Source organism: Amblyomma maculatum, chromosome 11, assembly GCF_055883805.1.
Source record: "Amblyomma maculatum isolate TAMU_Amacu chromosome 11, ASM5588380v1, whole genome shotgun sequence".
Lineage (NCBI taxonomy): Eukaryota > Metazoa > Arthropoda > Arachnida > Ixodida > Ixodidae > Amblyomma > Amblyomma maculatum.
This window is the reverse complement of record NC_139354.1, coordinates 131,056,136-131,079,860: the sequence shown is the minus strand read 5'-3', so window position 1 is coordinate 131,079,860 and position 23,725 is coordinate 131,056,136. Positions and strand designations below refer to the sequence as shown.

The window sequence follows — 23,725 nt, the reverse complement described above, 5'->3', positions numbered from 1 at the left end:
AAAGTGTAGCAGGAAGGATTTAACATGCAGGCACATGAACTTCATAGGATCAGGTAGCAGAACCTATACAGAGTCACACTCATGAATTCTAGCTCGTACAAATGACAAGAAAAAAAGCGTCGGGGACACCAAAACAAATGAAGCATAGGACGACTCGCACCAAAACGCAGACAGACAAGATGCGTCTACCTCCACAGTAGAGGGGCACATTGTTTGGCAGTGGTTTTGACACTCGCATTTCTAGACGTTAAATCCAAAGCCTCGACAGCTTTCCCTTCTTTCTATTTAGGTTTTCAGTACAAGGGGAGAAGGATGCCGCCAATAGAAAGTAACAAAAAAAAAAGGTAAAGGAAGCACAGGGTCAGTGTAAACATGGTTCAGCAGTCCAAATCTCAGTCCTCCTTTCTTTAGACACAGCAGCACACAAAGTGAGAAACGATTTTTACATTCCATACTTCCGCTATGGGCACACAGTTGTCAAGGGCTCCAGACCAGATGAAACCATGTGAAGCCTATTATCATGCACAAAACTTTTTACATACAAGCATTTCTGCACCTTGCCTTGATCAAGATGTATCAAAGCGCCTGTGTACCAAATCAATTGATCTGTCTTCAGCAGAAGGACCCCACATCTTCCGAATCAAAGTGGCCGATCTGTTCATTAGAAGTTGCCGTTTTGTCTTTATTAGGCATGACACGAGACCACCAAGGAATGTCATCTCCGTCCGCAAAGAGTTAAGCATCCACCACGATGGCTCTGCGACTATGGAATTTGGCTGCTTGACCCAATGTCATGGGATGAAATCACAGACATGAAAGTCCCATTTTGGTGGAGGCAAAATATAATGTGCACATTAAAAATCCACGATGGTCAAAGCTGTTTGGGAGCCCTCCATCCCCATGTCCCTCGTTGCCTACAGGATGTTAAACCAGAAAAACGTAGGCTCGACTCAAAACATAGCAATGATGTGTGTCGAACCAAATCAGCTTTCACAATGTGATGACTGGATGAAGTAAAAAATAGAGCATTTAGAATTTAACTCACTACTACTTGAAGGCATTTCAGACAATGCTGAGTTCAGCTTCTCCTTACCCTTACAAGTGAGGTTGATAAAACAATTACCAAACTGTCAAGCTACAAGAGAAAATTGCGTGCAGTGAAAATGAATTAAATTCCAGATGTCGCATGAAACCTTGGCAAAACAGATGGAGAAGCTACAACGACTGTAAGGAAGGTGCGTGATGTTGCTACGCAGTGGCTACATTCTTTTCTTAGGAGTTTACCCGACAGACCAACAGACTTAATGAGCATTGATACCAAGACAAAACAGATGAACACAAACCTTAACCTCATCAGGCTGCACAGTGTTTCTCCTTCATCAAACCTGACTTTCAACTTTAAAGGTCGCACTGCTCCTATTGGCTAAACCTAAGCGCTTTCTTTTTATTACAAAATTATCGATGAGGAGTGATGCTCTGGTATTCAAAACACATTTGAAATGTGAAAATGCTCCTTCATAGTTAGGTTAGGTTAGCAAATGGAGGTGGGAAAATCAAGTGGCAGGAAACGACAGTGGACAAGGAATCCAAAAAATACCTTTCCTCTGTCTGCCAAGAGAGCACGACTTTCTTATCGACAAGCAACACGAGAAAAAAAGTTGGTTCAAAAAAAAAAATTCAGGCAAAGGACAAGGGAAAAATCACAAGGAAGGTAACCGACAAATGTAGAGACAGGAACTTGGAGGACAAGGCAGCAAGACGTGTGGTGCTTGACATTTACTTTTTACACACAGATTAGTGGCACACACATTTAAATGGGTTGTGGCACAACGTGCACATCGCCATAACGATATTACGCAGAAAAACACTTTCTTCATGGAAAAAAATGCAATACAAGATATTTAAGAAACAAATATACATAAGTATGAACACATGCCAAAGCATGTTACGAGTCCGAGCATCTTTGTCCTGCAGACCAATGTAACATAAATAAGTCATTGAAATTCACACACAAGCACAGTGCTCTTGGTAGTTCTTGTGACATTCCAGGAGACGTGGCAGCATTTTGGAAATCCAAAGCGAGCTGTCAAAAGTGATCCTCTGAAGAGTGCAGTCTGTGCCATTATCAACCACAAAATCACACCAGGAGAGTCCAGTCAAAGCCATTTGCCCCTGGACCTGGTAAAAGTACTTGTGCGTTGGTTTAAGAACTCCATTCTTCAGGTAGGGTGCCGTATTCACAGCATTTTCTAATTCCTCACCCCGTTCCTTGGCAGCTGAGAGGGTCTTAACTTCAAGGAGACCAAAATCTCCTCCCTGCTCTACAACACGGTCAGGCGTTGCACCAAGAACAGGGACACCAGGGTTGACGCACAACCCACAACAGTAAATCCTAACTGGGACCTTTTTCTTGTCTATGTAACGCTGCACGGCTGCATCTTCATTCCTTAAACCATCAGCCATGTATTTGGTCTGCATCTGGCTAGACCCGAACAACCTCTTAAAAAACTTCTCATCAGCTGGCTTCTTCCGTGACACCACATCTCCAAAGTGTGAAGCAGTCAGGCGCTTGGATCTCTCGAAGCTCCATGTTGTAGAGCCGCTCTGCATCCTAGTCGCTTGCTCAAGGGCCCATGAGTCTTCTAAAGTAAGCTCACAGGAGCCGAACGTGTACCCAGCTGGCACATGCTCAACCCACAGGGCTTGCACCGGCAACCTGATTGGCATCTGGCTGAGAGCCTCCTCCTGACGTGTTCTTTTCACTTGTACGGGCAGAAAGTGGTTGTCCTCCAGCGTCTTGCATAGCATGGCGTTTGGAATATTTTTCTGTGTCTGATACATTCTCTTAATATGGTCTTCTGTTACTGTCAGAGAAACTGTGGTTTCTTGAGTTGCATACCTGCCAGCTTTCATTGGCATATGTTTCACAAAACGCAGTTTTGAGAACTCGCGTGTGTGCACGTTGGCCTTCTTTGCCCCAGTACCCCATGCTCTGGGTTTGTCTGTACATGACTGTGTGTCTTGCACGTAGGCTGCCCCAGAGCGCTTCAGGTCTAATACAAACCATAGAATTGCTACTACATGTTTACAAACACCTGCAGCTCCAGCCCGGCAGTTGCAGGTTCCTTCGTCCACAGTTCCATTTGACGAGAGCACAGCAGCAGTGTTATATAATTTTGCCAAAGAGAATGATGCCTCCACTGTTGCTTTAAGAAAAGTGGATCTGTCAGCCTTGCAAATAAGAACATTGTGCACCTTCTCTGCTTTGAACATCCTGTATCCGCTTACAGTATGCTTCTGAGCACCACGTGAATTCTGATGTGCCAAGATTCCTTGCTCTGAGAACCCATCTGGAACGTCTTTTAATTGTTTTGTCCATGGCCCTTTCGGTAGCCTTGCTTGGAGAGGAAGTGCATTATGAATGGCTTGCAGTGGTACCTGCAACATGGGTATAAGCAAGTGTCAAAATGTTTCTTTGGCACTCCACATATAAACAGAGCATGGAAGCATACACAGCTGATCATGGCATCACCAATGCGATCTTGAAATAAAGTATTCATTCATTGTGTCTTGGTTACTTGTGGCAAGCATGCTTGAAAAGCAACGCTGAACCCATTTCATTTACTACGCGCGGTCGTGAAGAATGTTGCACAAGGACGGCCTCGGTAAACCACCAGCTAACTAAAACTCCGAGGCCGCCCAAGTACAAGGTACTGGCGCGTCCATGTTTTTCACGTTAGCAAAATATCCGCCGCAGTTTTTTTCGACCGCGTTCGCGTTACTTGTAGCCACCGAGGCACGTTCATATTTTGGCTGCGCCTATCTGCACTCCACGGTAGTAACAAATGGACACCGCGACCGAGATAGTACGAGCCGTCAAACTCGTTGAATATGGCACAGACAGCAACTACTATTTGTATCGCAAAAATATGCTCAGCTACACACAATGTAACAGTGCTTGTTGGTTCTGCTTCGCACTTGCTGCGTGCTATTCGAACAACACTATAGGTAAGAAAATGCGCTCGCACAAGCTAAGCACCAACTCAACTACTACTTTCTTCCAAGATGTACTCATTGAACGAATGCGCTGTCCGTTTCTTTCGACGATATACTTGTTTCAGACTCGTCCGTAGACTAAATAGCACGCTATAACCAAAAGATTGAATGGGCAGTGCGCGATAACGACGTATTTTGCTAAAATATAGCGCGTACATTCTCGCAAGACTATGTCGCACTGTTGCAACAAACATGAATGCGTACGCTACGTACTACGCCTGCCGCCGGGACAGCCGCAGAAACTTTGAAGGTTCGCGACGGGCGACCAGTAAATAAATGCACTGTTAGCGCGCGCTTACCAGCAAAACACGCCTGCTAGCCGTAGGATCGCGCTCGTGCCTTCTGAAGCGTAGCTAAAACTATACACTGGCACATGTGCGCGCTTCACGAGCGCTCACGTGCGAAAATACTCGCTTCGCGCTCGTAGCGTCGGCTGCAAAACCACAAAAAAAGTTGTACGGCAATGCAAAGATCACTTGCGCGGCGCAAGCATGCTACAAAAGCATTGCTAGCATCCCAAAAAAAAGTTTTGTTTACCTGCTTTTACGCGACGTCCATGTCGAACCACTCCTGCGCTGGATCCTGCCCGGCAAGCCACGCTCACAATTCCCAGCCTGCTTTGCGGCGGTCGCGTAGGGGGCGCGCGCAACTTTCCGAAATGGTCCATTTCGCGTGCATTCATTCCTTTCAGAAAAGCTTAAGGCCCATGTAAAGTGCTTGAACACGATCGTCAATACGGAAAATTCGAATTAGAAGCCTGGACGCTGTATTCCAGTTCTTCAATGAAGGCTTTAGACCAACAAAGACTGTTTATTTCGGAAAACTCTACAAACATGGGCAAAGACGGTGCTACAAACTATGTAGCACTACTCGGTGCACATGCTTGCTTTCTCCTATTAGTATTTGGGGGTTTAATGTTTCAGTTCAGTTAGAATGAAAAGTGAAAGTGCGTGTTTCCGCTACCACGCTTTCCTGTACCATGACAAACTTGAAGAATGCTCCTGTTCATTTCGTCAAACTGGAGGATTATTCAGGGATAGCCGATATTATTACGACAAGCAGTCCAATACCTGTCAATATTTTGAAGTGAGTGACGAGCACTGCAACAACTTCGACACTGAAGAGGATTGTGAAAATGCGTGCAAAAAAGGATAAGCTTAAGAAATTCACAATAAAACCATGATACGTGAGGAAAAACCTGTTCGAAGTCGATTTGTAATTGTGCGCGAAAAGCTTGGCAATACGAAGATTACTCATAAATGTACATGAAAGTAAGATATATTGAAACAATTTCGTTTTAAATACAAATATACTTTGCTTGGATTCTACCAGAAGGCCAGAGATGGTCATTCGCTTCACCGCTATTTGAGGATTTTGTGGCGTTCTAATGCGTTATTTTGGTGAAATAAAACGTTACAATGCTCCTGATATTCCCGCAGCTTTTACAGCTGTAAGTTTGGCTTTTCTTTGGTAAATAACTACGCTAAGAAGTTTCAAACAACAAGAGTTCTTTTTCGATGTCCGATAATTATTAAAAGGTTTTATTGAACGGTGAATAGCTGAGTAGAGAGGAAACAACCTACCGAAAAAATATCAACACATAACAGCTTTATTGCCATGCCTGTACCTATTGCAGTAGAATGTGTCATTATACACTTACTAAATTGAGCTGGTCTTCCACCAGTCGCACTTGCTAATCTGATGTACCCACCTGATTATTTTCCGCCTCTGGCTGCATTTTGATTCCATTCGAATCCAGAATTTCATTTTCAGGGACCATGGATTGCATTGTCCTCGAAATGCATCACTTGACCATACCGAATTTTACTTAATGATTATGTGAGATAAGCCAAACGATCGTCATAATCAGGAGAATAATTCTGCGTGTGCCTTTATGGTGATACCAAGCCTCTGCAGAGCCACTTTTAAGCAAGTCATTTTGCATTCGTGGCACAAATCACTTCCATGTGGCGCCATATTGTGAAAATCGTGATGCAATCATCCTTTCTGTAGCCCCTTGTTTGATGTTATACAATTTGGCACCTTATTTAGCAACCATTTCAAATGTAGCTGGAGGTCAGTGCTTGATAAAAATTCGGAACGATTACATAGGGGCCATGCAATCAAGACGGCAAGCGATCACCACTCTAGGCTCTCTGAAGCTAAATCATCAAGCAAACCTTTAGTAATTCTTACCAAACACTGCAAAAATTGCTTTCACAATTCGCAATTGATTAAGAGGGAATCACACCGCTTAAAGTGTTGGATATAATGCGCGTTAAATTGTTTTTATTTTCTACTCATCCTGAATGTTTCTTAACTTTTAACTTTGCATGCATCATTGTTCGCTTGGCTCTGCTCAGTGTAAATAAGAATTCCTTTTGTTTTGTTCACCTTGATTCTATCCAGGATAGTGAGTAAGGATAAAATACAGCTGACGAATACTTTCCTCTTGAGGGACAAAAAATCAAGTCTTTCACGACTTGAGATCGCATTCAAACCGCTCTCGTCCAACTTCAAAATTTCTAGAATTAATTATTGATGCATTCTCCTCTGTGAATGCCTGATTACTGGAGTATTTCTCATCGAAACTAATATTGAACTGTTTGCAGTCTTTGTGATTCCATACTGACTCTAATACTTTGTGATTATAATTGTGCAGCTCGATCCCTTTGGATATCGTTTATCGATAGGAAAAATTTGTTAATTTCATTATGATGGCTTTATGGCTGCTGCAAAGCCACTCTATATATATAACAGTACATGCATATAGGGCTTCACTATACTGTTGTTACAACTCTTGCCAGCCTAGGGCCTAGGGAGCATTTGACAGAGTTGAATTTTTTCTGGCAATTTATAACACTAATTATATGCGTATTACTATGCGAAAGGTAACGTAAACTATTTCCGAACAGAGGCTGAACACAGCCTACTTAGACATACAGACAAATTAAAAGCGGGCAGCTGCACTTTCGAGTTGAACCCCTATCCAAATTTCCTGAGTCCTTTTACTGGATTTTCCTCTTCAGCACAGTGCACTTCAGGAAGCAATAGCCAACTGAAGGACAGTTTCTGCTAGTGCGTGATGCTTATTCTTGCCTTCAATCACACGGGTCACCGCAGGATGACTTGATATCAATCCCAAATTAACGAACTAATCAAACATGTGAACAATTATCTTGGTTGTATATTCAATGTACGTCGATGCGAGTTGGCACAGTGTAATGATGCCATATCTTACGTCACGTTCGAAAATGATAGTCATCCAAGAAGTGTGCACTAAGACGCCGCCTTTTTCACAGACCAGTAACCACAACACTGTACACCACGCTGCCGTATTTCAGTGGACATCATTATCGCAAACCTCCGCTGATTTTAAACATGGTTAAAGACACTGATTCTTAATCAAATCTTTCGTCTCCTTAGACAGCTTACCGGTATCCTCTCTAACTATCCTACCGCCTACTTCTACCGCGCACTCAGTAATGATATCTCTGAAATTATTGTTCCTTGCCTCTAGGGTAATGTCGCCATCCTCAGTTAGAGCTGAATACCTATTCTGTAGCGAGATCCTGAACTCTTTTGCCCTCCCCCTCACCGCTAATTCGTTGATGGGTTTCTTTCTTACTAATCTGTTGCGTTCCTTCTTCAGATTTAGGCTAATTCGGGACCTCACCATCCTGTGGTCACTGCATCGCACTTTCCCGATTACCTCTACATCTTGAATAATACCGGGGGTTGAACACATTATGAAGTCGATTTCGTTTTTAGTCTCCCCGTTAGGACTTTTCCATGTCCATTTCCGGTTATTCCGTTTGCTGAAGAAGATATTCATGATTCTTAAGTTATTGCGCTCTGCAAACTAAACTAGTAACTCCCCCCTGCTATTCCTAGAACCAATGCCATAGTCACCTACTGCCTGGTCTCCTGCCTGTTTTTTCCCTACCTTGGCATTGAAGTCGCCCATTAGTACAGTATACTGCGTCTTTACTTTTCGCATTGCCGATTCTACATCTTCATAGAAGCTTTCAACTGCCAGGTCATCATAACTACATGTAGGTGCATAGACCTGTACGACCTTCAGTTTATACCGCTTATTAAGCCTAATTACGATTCCTGCAGCCCTCTCATTAATACTATAGAATTCATCTATATTACCTGCTACATGCTTATTGACAAGGAAACCTACTCCTAGTTGTCGCCTCTCTGGTAAGCCTCGATAACACAGTACATGCCCATCTTTCCGTATAGTATATGCCTCATTCGGCATCCTAACCTCACTAAGCCCTATGACATCCCAATTCATGCCCTCTAGTTCCTCTAACAGCACTGCTAAACTAGCTTCACTAGGTAGGACTCTAGCATTAAACGTTGCCAGGGTCAGTTTCCAATGGCAGCCTGTCCAGCGGAGCCAGGCTTTCTTAGCAACCCCTGCCGCATCACAGGTCTGACCGCCGCCATGGTCAGTTGTTCCGCAGCCGCTAGTGACTGAGGGCCGGGGTTTTATGGAGCTTATCATAGGAGGTTGCGGGCAATTACTGCACCAGGGTGGCCAACTCCTGTTCTGGTGAGGGAGTGCGTTGCCGGAGGTGTTCACCGGCATCAGGTCGCACCCCAAACCTGTGTATGCAATTCCATCGACACGCGGATTTTTTTTTTCTTCTTTTTCATCCGGTGGAGAATTGCGCGGCACCGGGATTTGAACCCCGGTCCTCTTGCATGCGAGGCGGATGTTCTACCGCTACGCCACCGCGGCAACGTCTCTCATAGCCTGAGTCGCTCTGGGACGTTAAACCCCACCAACTAAACCATAACTATAGTCAGTTATAATGATCGAATTTGCCAGTTTTCTCAATATCACTGTAAGTGGAATGGCCTGTAATAATTGCAAGTTCTTGTTTCTGACATACAAAAATACCCAATTTGTATAATTTCTATTTAACGTTCAATGCTGTGCTGACTTCATCTGTATCTCTGACAAGACAAACAGTCAAGACATGTACAGATATTTAAAATAACACAATTGAACTATGAAACAATTTGAAAAAGACTAGCAGCAAACCAAATGTTCGCTTCTACACATCATAACTGAACTAAGTCTACTATTCCGACATGGATTAAAACATGGAGTCTATCCCTTTGATGTGCTCAAGTATAACCACTAGCTTGGAGTTCACATCAATGACCAGCACGTTTCCAGTGTCCTTGTGCACATCCTTTTTGAACCTATGCCTATGCTGAAAAACTCCAGGATGCAGGTCAGTAGTACCTTGAGGAAGAATTGACTGCACTAAGGGTAGCCTTTTCCTCCTCCAGATTCTTTTGCCAGTAGCCTTCTGTGAGTGGCTCCTGATGTTTTCACCTGAGCGACACTGGCGCTTCCTTAATTTAAACACACTGAAAATAGGCCCTGTATGGCTTTCCAACACTCTTGAGAATACATCCCGTGAATGGTTCCTTTGTGGCGTCACCCCCTTACGCTTGGTACTAACAAAGAGACGCAATGGTAAAGTGCCCGCTTGTTTTCACAGCTGAACCCTTACAACAACTGGAGTCGTTCTCTACTGTCGGACAACTTTCCTAACGGCTCGAAGTACCCGCCACGACTGCTTCATTCACTTCTCTCACTACCGGCAATTCAAAAGAGGCTAGGAGAATATGCTATGTGAAGTGCACAAAACATTTTTCCCCAATTATTTCTTTCCAATTGTCTAGAAACGCCAGAGTATGAAAGCTTCCAGTCCAACAGACCAGATCGAATTGGCCGAGATATCAAAGCTAATCAATAAGCGCAAGGTGGCCGATATAAGGAAGTATAGCATGGAGAAAATTGAGCATGCTGTAAAGAACGGGGGAAGCCTTAAAGCGGTAAAGAAGAAATTGGGCATAGGCAAAAACCAGATGTATGCGATAAGGGACAAGGCGGGCAACGTCATCACTAATATGGAAAAGATAGTCAAAGTAACCGAGGAGTTCTATACAGATCTCTACAGTAGCCAAAATAGTCAGGACCGTAATGAGATTGGCGGTAGGGAAAAACAGTCAGACGTTCCACCAGTGACGATGGACGAGGTCAAGAAAGCACTAGAAACTATGAAAAGGGGGAAATCAGCTGGAGAGGATCAGATAACTACAGATTTCTGAAGGACGGGGGGATATCGTGCTAGAAAAATTGGCCACCCTGTATACGCAGTGCCTGGTGTCATCGACGGTACCGGAACCATGGAAGAATGCAAACATTATCCTCATTCACAAGAAAGGAGACTCTAAGGACCTTAAAAATTACAGACCAATCAGCTTACTCTCTGTTACGTATAAGGTATTTACTAAGGTAATCGCTAATAGAATCAGGACAACCTTAGACTGCAATCAAGCAAAGGATCAAGCAGGGTTCCGGAAACGGTACTCTACTATCGATCATATCCATACCATCAATCAGGTGATAGAAAAATGCTCAGAATATAACCAGCCCTTATACATAGCATTCATTGATTACGAAAAAGCATTTGACTCAGTTGAGACCTCGGCGGTGATGCAGGCATTGCGAAATCAGGGGGTAGACGAGCCGTACGTGAAAGTGCTGGAAGATATATATAGTGGCTGCACAGCAACCATAGTTCTGCATAAAGAAAGTAACAAAATTCCCATAAAGAAAGGTGTTAGGCAAGGAGACACAATCTCCCCAGTACTATTCACAGCTTGTTTAGAGGAAGTATTCAGAGACTTGGAATGGGAGCGGTTAGGGAAAAGGGTAGATGGAGAACACCTCAGTAATCTGCGATTTGCTGATGACATTGCCTTGCTAAGCAACTCGGGGATGAACTGCAAATAATGATTGATGACCTAGACAGGACAAGTAGAAAGGTAGGCTTGAAAATCAATATGCAGAAGACTAAAGTAATGTGACAGGTGCAGCGGTGGCGTAGCGGTAGAACATCCGCCTCGCATGCAAGAGGACCGGGGTTCAAATCCCGGTGCCGCGCAATTCTCCACCGGATGAAAGAAAAAAAAATCCGCGTGTTGATGGAATTGCATAAACAGGTTTGGGGTGCGACCTGATGCCGGTGAACACCTCCGGCAACGCACTCCCTCACCAGAACAGGAGTTGGCCACCCTGGTGCAGTAATTGGCCGCAACCTCCTATGATAAGCTCCATAAAACCCCGGCCCTCAGTCACCAGCGGCTGCGGAACAACTGACCACGGCGGCGGTCAGACCTGTGACGCAGCAGGGGGTGCTAAGAAAGTCTGGCTCCGCTGGACAGGCCGCCATTGGAAACTGACCCTGGCAACGTTTAATGCTAGAACCCTAGCTAGCTGTTAGAGGAAATAGAGGGCATGAAATGGGATGTCATAGGGCTTAGTGAGGTTAGGAGGCCGAATGAGGCATATACTGTACTGAAAGATGGGCATGTACTGTGTTATCCAGGCTTACCAGAGAGGCGACAACTAGGAGTAGGTATCCTTGTCCCTAAGTATATAGCGGGCATTATAGATGAATTCTACAGTAATAATGAGAGGGTTGCAGGCATCGTAATTCGGCCTAATAAGCGGTATAAACTGAAGGTTGTACAGGCCTATGCACCTACATGTAGTTATGATGACCAGGCAGTTGAAAGCTTCTACGAAGATGTAGAATCGGCAATGCGAAAAGTAAAGACGCAGTATACTGTACTAATGGGCGATTTCAATGCCATGGTAGGGAAAAAACAGGCAGGAGACAAGGTAGTAGGTGACTATGGCATTGGTTCTAGGAATAGCAGGGGGGAGTTACTAGTTGAGTTTGCAGAGCGCAATAACTTACGAATCATGAATACCTTCTTCAGCAAACGGAAGAACCGGAAATGGACATGGAAAAGTCCTAACGGAGAGACTAAAAATGAAATCGACTTCATAATGTGTTCAACCCCCGCCATTATGCAAGATGTAGAGGTAATCGGGAAAGTGCGATGCAGTGACCACAGGATGGTGAGGTCCCGAATTAGGCTAAATCTGAAGAAGGAGCGCAACAGATTAGTAAGAAAGAAACCCATCAACGAATTAGCGGTGAGGAGGAGGGCAGAAGAGTTCATGATCGCGCTACAGAATAGGTTTTCAGCTCTAACTGAGGATGGCGACATTACCCTAGAGGCAAGGAACAATAATTTCAGAGATATCATTACTGAGTGCGCGGTAGAAGTAGGCGATAGGATAGTTAGAGAGGATACCGGTAAGCTGTCTAAGGAGACGAAAGATTTGATTAAGAAACGCCAGAGTATGAAAGCTTCCAATCCAACAGACCAGATCGAATTGGCCGAGATATCAAAGCTAATCAATAAGCGCAAGGTGGCCGATATAAGGAAGTATAACATGGAGAAAATTGAGAATGCTGTAAAGAACGGGGGAAGCCTTAAAGCGGTAAAGAAGAAATTGGGCATAGGCAAAAACCAGATGTATGCGATAAGGGACAAGGCGGGCAACGTCATCACTAATAAGGAAAAGATAGTCAAAGTAGCCGAGGAGTTCTATACAGATCTCTACAGTAGCCAAAGTAGTCAGGACCGTAATGAGATTGGCGGTAGGGAAAAACAGTCAGACGTTCCACCAGTGACGAAGGACGAGGTCAAGAAAGCACTAGAAACTATGAAAAGGGGGAAATCAGCTGAAGAGGATCAGATAACTACAGATTTGCTGAAGGACGGGGGGGATATCGTGCTAGAAAACCTGGCCACCCTGTATGCGCAGTGCCTGGTGTCAGCGACGGTACCGGAAACATGGAAGAATGCAAACATTATCCTCATTCACAAGAAAGGGGACTCTAAGTACCTTAAAATTACAGACCAATCAGCTTACTGTCTGTTACGTATAAGGTATTTACTAAGGTAATCGCTAATAGAATCAGGACAACCTTAGACTGCAATCAAGCAAAGGATCAAGCAGGGTTTCGGAAACGGTACTCTACTATCGATCATATCCATACCATCAATCAGGTGATAGAAAAATGCTCGGAATACAACCAGCCCTTATACATAGCATTCATTGATTACGAAAAAGCATTTGACTCAGTTGAAACCTCTTCGGAGATGCAGGCATTGCGAAATCAGGGGGCAGACGAGCCATACGTGAAAGTGCTGGAAGATATATATAGCGGCTGCACAGCAACCATAGTTCTGCATAAAGAAAGTAACAAAATTCCCATAAAGAGAGTTGTTAGGCAAGGAGACACAATCTCCCCAGTACTATTCACAGCTTGTTTAGAGGAAGTATTCAGAGACTTGGAATGGCAGCAGTTAGGGATAAGGGTAGATGGAGAATACCTCAGTAATCTGCGATTTGCTGATGACATTGCCTTGCTAAGCAACTCGGGGGATGAACTGCAAATAATGATTGATGACCTAGACAGGAAAAGTAGAAAGGTAGGCTTGAAAATCAATATGCAGAAGACTAAGGTAATGTTCAACAGCATCGGGAAGGAACAGCAGTTTACATTAGGTAGCGAAATACTGGAAGTAGTAGGCGAATATGTCTACTTAGGACAGGTAGTAACCGCAGATCCGGACCACGAAAAGGAAATAACAAGAAGAATAAGATTGGGATGGAGCGCATTTGGCAAGCACTCGCAGATTATGACTAGCAGCTTACCGGTATCGCTCAAGAGGAAAGTATACAACAGTTGCATCTTGCCTGTACTCACCTATGGGGCTGAAACGTGGAGGCTAACCAAGAAAGTTCTACTTAAGTGGAGAAAAACTCAGAGGGCTATGGAACGAAAAATGGTAGGGGTAACATTAAGAGATAGAAAGCGTGCAGAGTGAGTCAGAGAAATAACTCAAGTTACCGACATTCTAGTAGAAATTAAGAAGAAGAAATGGACATGGGCAGGACATGTAGTGCGAAGAGAGGATAACCGATGGTCGCTGAGGGTAACAAACTGGATTCCAAGGGAAGGAAAGCGTAACAGGGGGCGGCAGAAAGTTAGGTGGGCGGATGAGATTAAGAAGTTCGCAGGGGTCAAGTGGATGCAGCTAGCACACAACCGGGTTAAGTGGAGAAATATGGGAGAGGCCTTCGCCCTGCAGTGGGTATAATCAGGCTGGTGAGGATGATGATGATGATGATGATGACGAAAGACACTGAAAAATTGCCATGTTGCAAATCTGTGACCAAAAGTCGTATATTGCGGGACCTTATGGTCTGAGGCATGGGGAGGGTGGATATTAGGAAGGCGATCTTTTCTGTGTTAGGTCCTCATCAGCGAACAGGTGCTGCTCAGCGATTTTAGGCCTACCATGTTCGGTGACGCGTTGGCGTCCTCAGCTATGAAATTGTTCCTTAGAAGGCCCCACAATCTGGCCATGACGGACGCCACAAGCGGTCCATGTTGTCCGCTTATACTATATTTTGCAATGACCGCCCTAATTCTCAAATCATGAGTTGCTTTCAGCATGGGGTCCATGCTTCGTCTTTGGGGCGGCGAAGGAGGGCGATAATGTTGCCACTGAGGGGAAGGCAAGTGTGAAGAAACGAAATGAACCGGTTCACTCCAGGATTGACCTATCCTGGAGGACGCCGCTGCCGGCTTTCTATTTCACCGGCACTGTTACTTGCTTTTCTTCTTTCAGTGCCATGAAAATATTCCAAACATTTCGTTACACTCTGGCTGATAGAGCAGACATGAGCAATTCTAGCGTAGCTTTAAAAAAGTCCGTCTAGTCTTTTTTTGTTCGAATCTCTCCCCACATGCCCCAATTGCCTTCCTAGTGCTGGCGCTGGCCAGCTGGATGTTTCCACTGTAAAAATGGCAACTTTGCCTATGCTTTTTTCGACCAAGGTGAATGATACATGCTTGGATGTAAAATGCCCTAGAGCTGCCTCTAACTCGTGCTGTTGTCACCAATTTGTGCCGTTGGTGTCTTTAGCCTCGTCCTGTTCTATCCCTGAATGCTACCTCTTCTCTAACACCTGAATTACATTCGACTGGAAGTCCCTATGCTTGGTTTCATGTAAATTCACACTCTGGGTGGTCTGTGTGAAGCTTGCATTTGATTGTCACCGAAACCTATCGTACTGTTATTTTACTTTACGCAGGGCTGAGCATACACTAGTACCGTGTCACATTGCTTTTGGAAAAAGTGGATATTTCATCCCCATTGTAATGCGAGGACCATCTCTGGGTATCGCTTTAGTTGAAAACTTTTTTTAGGTCTTTCTAGGTCTGTACTCCGACAGGGCAGTGTTCGCAGCCGTAATGAAAATTGGTACTTGGCAGGTATTCCTTGCTACATTAAGCTTTCTCGTCCGTAAACAGCTCTCAGCGGTAGAGCTATGTGTTTGAGAAATTTAATTAGGATGCCATGAGAAAGCAAGCACGGGAAAGCAAGCTATGATACTTGCGCGCCTCATTGATTTCTAGCGTTACCGCCTATTTCACATTGGTGGTATATATGTTATGGGCGATTCCTTAGCCCGAGGTAGTGGCACGACACACACAAAGCGGGCCGTGGAAGAAACGTCTTTATCTCCCGGTCTGTTCATGCAGATTCAGTGGTAAGGGGTCGTCGTCGGCAGAGCAGCCAGGAAGCAGCCAGCGCGATATCCAAGAGTTAAGAGAAAAGTACGAAGAGGGAATCGAGACGCCGGCAGGCCTTATTTTATGTGGTGCGACCAGGGATCGACCGGGGACCGGTTTCCCCTGGGTAGTTGAGGGAAGGGGTTGCCGGAAAACGGAGTGCGCTCAAATGTGTCTGGCGCGCCGCTGTCTTTAAATGTCAGTGGAGCGGGCCCCCACATCTCCCCCATTCCTCAGCGTCCGACCCTGGGTGCGGCAGCAGGCAGGCTATGTCTGTGTCGAGCCCGGGTCGGCGTTCATTATGCAAGCCTATCGCCTTGCTCTGGCGGGATGTCATCATCTCAGCTGGTCCGTATAGCGGCGGGGCGTGGCGGTACTATTCCGGCTGGTCCCTCGCCTGCAGCGGCCACTTCCTTGGTGTCACAACGTTGCTGCGCTCGGCCGCTGATACGACCGGCAGAGGCCTAGAGCTGCTCCTCCACAACACCGTCGACCCCTTTCAACGTGGCGCCGTGCTGGATGCCCCGAGACCCCTTGGCAGCAGGCGTTTCCGCTCCGGATACACCTGGCTCCCCGAGGCCCTTACTCAAGGCCTGGGCAGCGGGATCCGAATCCAGCCTCTTTGAAGATGACCAGCATGGCCCCGCTGGTGACGATGATGGGCTACAAGCCGCGACAAACTGGGCGTGTGCCCCCCGTTTAAGTGGCCCCTCCTTGAACCATAAGGCGGGTGCGGTTTCCCGCCCAAGCGACGGTGTACCTCTGGCTATTGCAAAATCTTATCAGAATGTTATCTGAAAGAAGTAAAGACGTTAGAAGAAGTGCACTACTTTGCTCTAAGGTTATAACGTCGGTTGCGAACCGGGTTGCTACTTGTACGCCTTACTTTGGGGGAGATCGCTGCATAACATTGAGCTTCCACCGCTTCGCAGTTATCGCCCTCGCGAAGGTGGCAAGCCTTCTAGTCTGCGACGTGCATCGGACCGGTGGTTCCACTGCTCGTTAACAACCCCAATGGTTGGTGAGCGGTGTAGCCCGTGCCGTAACTTCGAACGGTCGAACCCACTTGCACGCAGCCACGCGGTGAAATCACGCGCTGCGTTGCTAAGCGGGTGCGTTCTTTTGAGTGCCATGTCGCCCGTGTTGAAAATAACGTGACAACGACCGTTTTTGTACTTATCCACCTGCTCCATGTTGGCGACATCGAGGTTTTCACAAGCCGCACGCTACGCTGCCGCAAGGCGCTCGCGGAGCTTTGCCGCGTACTGCGTAGGCGGAGGGGCGCAGGCCCCGCCGCATCAAATAGGGCAATCTCTAGCGGAATAGAGATCTCTTCCCCGAAATTCAAGTAAGCTGGTGACATACCCACCGACCTGGTCACGGTTGTTCTGGTGGCGAACGCCAGTTCGGACAGCCACGCGTCCCATTCTCTCTGCTGCTCGGTCTTCGCGACCAGCATACTCCTAACATTCCGATTCATTCTCTCGGTTATCTTGCTCTGAGCGTGATAGCGACTCGTTTTCCTGTGGCGGCTTTGAAGCGCCCGACAGGAATCCACAAAGATTTGCTTGTGAAATATAAGGCAGTGTCTGCAATCAGGTCGAAAGGGAAACCGAATCGAGTAAATGTCTCCAACAGTTTCTCCCAAACCCGCTTCTACACAAGCTTCTTGAGGGAGACTACCTCAGCCCACTTGGAATAGTGGTCCCTTATTACCAGGATATATTGGTTCCCGCGTGCACAGCGAGGGAAGGGTCATATGCTATTGCCGCGAAAACTTCAAAACTGTATTTGCTACTTTGTAACAGCCGCCGGCATAAAGGCTTATCACTCTGATTCTGGATCGCTTATCAGTTCCGTAATCTTTGTTTGTTAATGCTCCATGTCGCTAGTCACATCTTTATCTGTTTCGTTGTAGCGCAAGATCCACCGAGATCTATATCGAAGATTCCGGCCACTCGTGTGTCCTTCCACAATGTTCCAGCCCGTGCTGGTAGCTGTTTGCGACGTCATCCAGATTGTTCTGAGCTGCCTTTAAATTGAGCGTTGACGAGTTTGACGAGCATTCTTTGTTCGACGACCGACGAGCACGTTTGTTGCTATCGCCGCTTCCGAGTTGCTTAGTTCTTTTGCGGGCGCAACTCAGCCCCAATAAAGAGTTATTTCAGTACCATTACGTCTGTGTCTCCTTTTGGCGTGTACGGCCTCGTCACCACTACGTGACAATATCGCACGCGACCACATGCCACAGATAGTTGCAACTACCGGCTTCATCATGCCAGCGGGCTTCCCCGCCAGACACTTGGCTACCTGGTGAAAAGGGCATGTACGGGCGTAACCCAGCGCATCCTTTCTCATACTTGGCCAGGTCGCGACACTGCATAACTTGTCGTAGGTCTTACTCCCGCTGCCATAGGCTGTTTCCGCAACTTTCCGTGACCACGACTCGAAAAGGGAATGCAATCCCCACTTTCGCGTCAAATTGGGGGATGCAGCGGAGCATTAAGCCATCATGGCCCAGCAGGTAGGCGTCCTACTTGCCCTCAGCGTTCGCGGTGCAAGCTGCACTACTTGCAAGCTCTGTCAGCCCCCGTTGGCATAGACCCTCTACTTTCTGTGCCTCAATCGGCTCTTCCTTACTTCCCGCTACTCCCCAAAATAGATTTCACCCTGCCTCGCTTCTTGGCAGGCGAGCAGTGGCAGCCACTAGCTGCTGCGCCTTCTCTCTCTCGCAGCACAGCGCAGGAACTCTGTCCGCCTCCTTTTTCTCTTTAACTAAAGGGAGCGACACACGCATCCGCCCTTTCCTCCTCTCCAACAGCGACGACGCCGCTTTCAGCAATGCTGGACTGCGCCTCGATGCGCTTCAGGGAGGCTTTCACGGCGCGCGCGATAAAGTATCAGCCATCTTATTCATGCGGACCCGGTGGTACTAAATGGTGTACGCGTAACGTTGCAACGTCAGCGCCCATCTCGCGAGTCTGCCTGCGGGGTTTTCCAGCCTCTTTAACTACGAAAGTGCCTGATGATCTGTCTGCACGGCGAAAACCGCTCCGTCTAGGTACATTACGAACTTTTACAACGAGAACATTATCGTCAGGCATTCGTTTTCGGTCACGGAGTAGCGCGGCTAGCTAACGCGACAGGACGCAGCTTGCGCTCGTGTTCTTGCAACAAAATAGCTCCCACACCAGCATCACTCGCATCTGTCTGAAAGACAAACCGCTTGTTCAAGTCGGGGAGGCGCAAACTAGCGGTACTCGCTTTCGCGTGAGAAAAGGCAATAAATCTCCGTTCTGTTCCAGGACCCAGACCCACTTCCAGCCTTTCCGAAACATTTGATTCAGCTAAGGTGGTAGTTTGAGCTTATTGGTAACACATGTCCACAAAAATAGCGCCGGGACAGGGGTAGTTCAGAATTGCCTACAGTTTGTCATCATTCGGTCTCAAAGTGCCGTCATCAAACACAAATCCCATAGGTTCCCTCTCTTGATGGCAACTGCACTGTTGTTGGGTTTATCACTAGACCCCCACATCTCATTCTTTCAAGAACTCAATTCAGGCGAATTACGTGCTCTTCGAGCGACTCCGAGAATATCACGACGTCGTCGAGGTACGCCATCGCGCAGTTGAACCTTGGATCGCCCAGATCGATGTCCATCAATCGCATGAACGTCCTCAAGAAATTCGACAAACCAAACGGGAGCCGAGTAAATTCGAAGAGCACGTGATGGCAGGTGAATGAGGTTTTCTGAATGGCCCTTTCTGCCCCCTCAAACTGCAGGTACTCTCTGCTTTCATCCAGGACCTTGCATTCCCTAACGCGTACATTACAGCCTCGATCGACTGGAAAGGGTACGCAACCGTAGGAGTCAGTGAGTTGAGCTTTCGATAATCAACACACAGCCTGACCTAAACATCTTTCTTTGGCAATAGAACACAAGGGGACGCCCAAGGTTTTTTGGAGGGTCTTATCGCGCCGGTATCAATCATTTCGTAAAGGGCGCTGTCGAGAATATCTCTCTTATGCGCGCTTATTGACCGCGGGTTGCACCTAAAAGTGCGCACATCACTCGTTTCAATCTCGTGCTGAAGCACGTCGTTTCTGCCCGATTTCTCTGTGAAGCAATCAGAAAACGAGAGTAAAGTTCAGCGCTGACTACCGTCTCGTGAGAGACTCGATAATTGCTTCTACTGGGCTACTTTTCAGCGTCGCGGGGAGCCGTCTGCTACAGAAGCGTGGACGCTCGCCCGCTGAGCGGCAGATTCCTGCCTCAGAGCACTAATAAAGGGAATGAGGGGGTGAAGGGGCTGCTACGATAGCCGTTCTCCTCCTTGCCGATCACAATGCCTTCGCTCGAAAGGAAATTGCTTCCTTGAATACCTGGTGAGGCTAAGCTGGGCAGGTAGACGCGATGCCGCCGCTCTCTGCCATCGGAGAGAACCACGAGACAAATTGCTCGCTCCGCTTTTGCCGTCCCGGCTGCTACGCTCGAAGGGGTTTTGACTGGCCTGACACGGATATTACATCTACGGCTGGCCTCAAACACGTCGTCACCGACCAGTGGTAGCGTTGAGCCCGTGTCAACAAGTGCAGAGTAGCTTTGACCAGCTAACCTCAATAGCATAAAAGGGCTTGAGCGCGACACACTCCTTTCGCTCTACAGGCGAGAGGAACGAAAGCCTCCAAGGTATATATCTGCGCGGCCGGTGTGGTCGCCCCGTGACGCGGCGTGGGAGTGCCCTTCACATTTTGCGCCGTGGCTACTGCAAAATTATCCCGCTGACGGCGACAGTCTTGAGCTACCAATTGTCGCCGCCGGTGGACCGCGTCTCCCTGCATACTCCTTACTTGACACTCGCCTGCCACGTGGCCCGGCTGGTTGCAATTCCAGCAAAGCCGATCGTTCACCTGCCGGGCGATCGGGCGATTCCGCGTTCCACGAAGCGGTTGGGCACGTCTTTCTCCTCCATACGCGCCTACGCGGACGCGGCTGCTCGAACGCGTAGGAGTCAAGAGCGCGAGGGATAGCGCAGCCTTCCCCTGACCTTTCCTGCCCTACCGTCATTACGTCAGCGCCTCTGGCACGCATCGCAGAGTCTTGACCTCTGGCCAGGCGCATTGCGGCTCTAGCGATTCGGTTTGCCTGGGGGGTGGCTCGCAAGACAGCGTTAAAATCCGCCTACACTATCATCGCTTCCTGTGCTAAGACCTCGAGGTTTGCAAAACATCGTCCTCGCAAATACGGCTTGAAGCGAGGATGGCACTGCCTGATCGCGCGCGCGTCCTGATCAAGATAGATTGCCGCGGTATCTGCCCTCTTGTAGATCTCCTACATTGAGCGTATATACTCAAGGAGGCTCTCCTCTGGGTGCTGTATGCGCAACGCGAGTTATTCAAGCATCCAGCGCTCGTAATCGGGCGGTAAGAACTCGGCGCGGAAGCGATTTGTGAAGTCTGCCATCGACTGGAAGGCCGGCTGGCAGCGTCTCCATCTCGCCGCGCTCTCAACAAGTGCTACGGAAATTACCTGCGCTAGAACCACATCGTCTGGCGAACCCAGTGCCGTCTGATAGTCATCGAGTTCTTGTAAGAACTCGTGGACTGTCTTCCCGTCTGTGTTGCTTGAAAAGAAGGGAACCTCTACATTTATCCGCGGACGCGAGACTGTCGCCGCAGCTACGGCTTGGTTGGCGCTAGCTACCGAAGCGAGCTGACGGGCTAATACAGACTCATGTGCTGCCTAACCGCCCTAATTCTCAAATCATGAGTTGCTTTCAGCATAGGGTCCATGCTTCGCCTTTGGGGCGATCAAGGAGGGCAATAATGTCGCCACTGCAGGAGGAAGGCGGAAGGAAGGAGACAAGTGTGGAAAAACGAAATAGGCCGGTTCACTCTAGGATTGAACTAGCTTGGAGGACGCCGCTGCCGGCTTTCTATTGTTGCTTGCTGTTCTTTTTTCAGTACCATGAAAATATTCCAAAGATTTCGGTGCACTCTGGCTGATGGTGCAGACATGAGCAATTCTAGCGTAACTTTACAAAAGTCCGTCTAGCCTTTTTTAGTCGAACCTCTCCCCACATGTTCCAGGTGCTGTCCTATTGCTGGCGCTGGTCAGCTGGATTTTTTTACTGTAAAAATGGCAACTTCGCCTATGCTTTTTCGACCAAGGTGAATGATACATGCTTGGATCTAAAATACCCTAGAGCTGCCTCTAACTCGTGCCGTTGTCGCCAATTTGTGCTTTTGTCTGTTTATGCCGAAGCCTCGTCCTATTCTATCCCTGCAGGCTACCTCTTCTCTAATGCCTGTATTAATTTTGGCTAAAAGTCCCGATGCTTAGTTCCATGTAAATTCACTCTATGGGTGGTCTGCGTGAAGCTCGTGTTTGGTTGTCACAGAAACCTATCATACTGTTATTTTACTTTACTCAGGGCTGAGCACACACTAGTTTATGTACCATGTCACATTGTCTTTTGGAAAAAGTGGATATTTCATCCCCATCGTAATGCGAGGACCACCATGGGTATCGCTTCAGTTAACAATCTCTTTAATCTTTCTAGGTCTATACTCCTACAGCGCATTGTTCGCAGCCGTAATGAAAATTGGCACTTGGCAGCTATTCCTTGCTACATTACGTTTTCTCGTCCGTAAACAGCTCTCAGCTGTAGACTTACGGAATGCTCTAAGAGGAATGGCGTATTTTTTTTCTATTCGTGTGTGTAGAGGGTGTCCATAATTAAATATGCGGTGTTGAAAAACCTCTATTTTATACTACCGGTTTTCTTTATGCTCCCTTCATATGCGATATAGGCATTCGTTGGATTTATGACAATATTATATTCCTCCACAGCCAGCTACGATTCTTGGGACGCCACTGAGCGTTCGTCATGTTTCCAGTTCAGAATGCTATCCCGGTGTCCCTGCTACCAGCTCTGCTACCATCTTGAAAGTTTTGGATGCCTCCGCTGACGTGGTTGTTTGCATCTTTCGTTGCTTTCTGTTGACTCGCTTTAGCATGTGCTGAGGTCACAGACTCTCGGCCAAATTTTCTAGCCCTCAAACTTCATGATATCCAATCTCAAGTGATCATCGGTAGGCCCTAAACACCCATCACATTATTTTCCCGTTGCCATGTTGACAGATAGGAGCCTATGCAATCGAGAAAAATAGGAGAACATTACCCAAAACTAGTTCTACCCAGTATACTTGCAGCGCATAGAGCTCAGAAATCTTCCTTAGTCAGTTGTTTTATGTTCAGAACCTGTATCCAAAAATATTGTCACGAATCACTGCTTTTCGACCAGCTTATATTGTTATAGGTCGTTCCAGACCCCCAGCTGTAACACTTTAAAGTCATAAACATCTTCTAAAGATCAGGGCACATCAACACACCAGCTCCAACTTCAGCGCGATTGCTGTTCCACACAGTGTCCAAACAACCTTGTCGTCTGGCGACCTCTTCGGTTACACTCGTACATGGTGGCATGGGAATAATGCCGCGTAACCGTCAAAACAGTATTTGTTTCATTTCGTAAGCCGAAACATCCACATCGCAGCTGTCTTCAACCCATCGAAGTTTTTCTTGGCCCATTATCCCGCGTCGGTCTTGACTCCCTTGGGCCCTTCACGACATCGATTTCTAGGAACAGATCGATTGCAGCCGCCCTTGGTTACTCCACCTTGTACGTTATCACGCAAGCTATTCGGACACGCTGTGCTTCTGACATCTTATTTTATTCTTCACGACATCATCCTACTTCATGACGCTTCACACCAGCTGCTTAGAGATCGAGGCCCCTGCCTCATTTCTAAGTTTTTAACGACATGCTCCGGAAGTGTTCTACCCTTCATAATTTCACGACGGCATGTTATTCCTAGCTGAGTTTCCTCACTGAGCGTCTTAACCTGGCGTTTAAAAACATGATGCCATATACGTTTATTACCACCATTGTGGTGGGGACTTAAATTTGCGTTTCTTATTTGCGTACAGTGCGTCCAGTCGAGATACAACAGGCCGCTCATCCTTTTAACTCCTCTTTGGCCGCAATCTCCTTGCCTTTTGACAGTTTGCCGAAAACCGAAGAACATGCCCGTACGTATGCTTCCGACACCATAGCAC

At 47.0% G+C, this 23,725-nt stretch overlaps 1 protein-coding gene across 1 annotated transcript; it reads right to left on the bottom strand.

Moving 5' to 3' along the window:
* Window positions 1-1,721: 1,721 nt before the first annotated feature.
* LOC146174977 (uncharacterized) lies at window positions 1,722-3,358 on the bottom strand. The gene has a single exon (XM_084584236.1). The coding sequence runs from the start codon at window positions 3,271-3,273 to the stop codon at window positions 2,005-2,007; it is 1,269 nt and encodes a 422-aa protein (XP_084440362.1). The 5' UTR covers window positions 3,274-3,358; the 3' UTR covers window positions 1,722-2,004.
* Window positions 3,359-23,725: the final 20,367 nt, after the last annotated feature.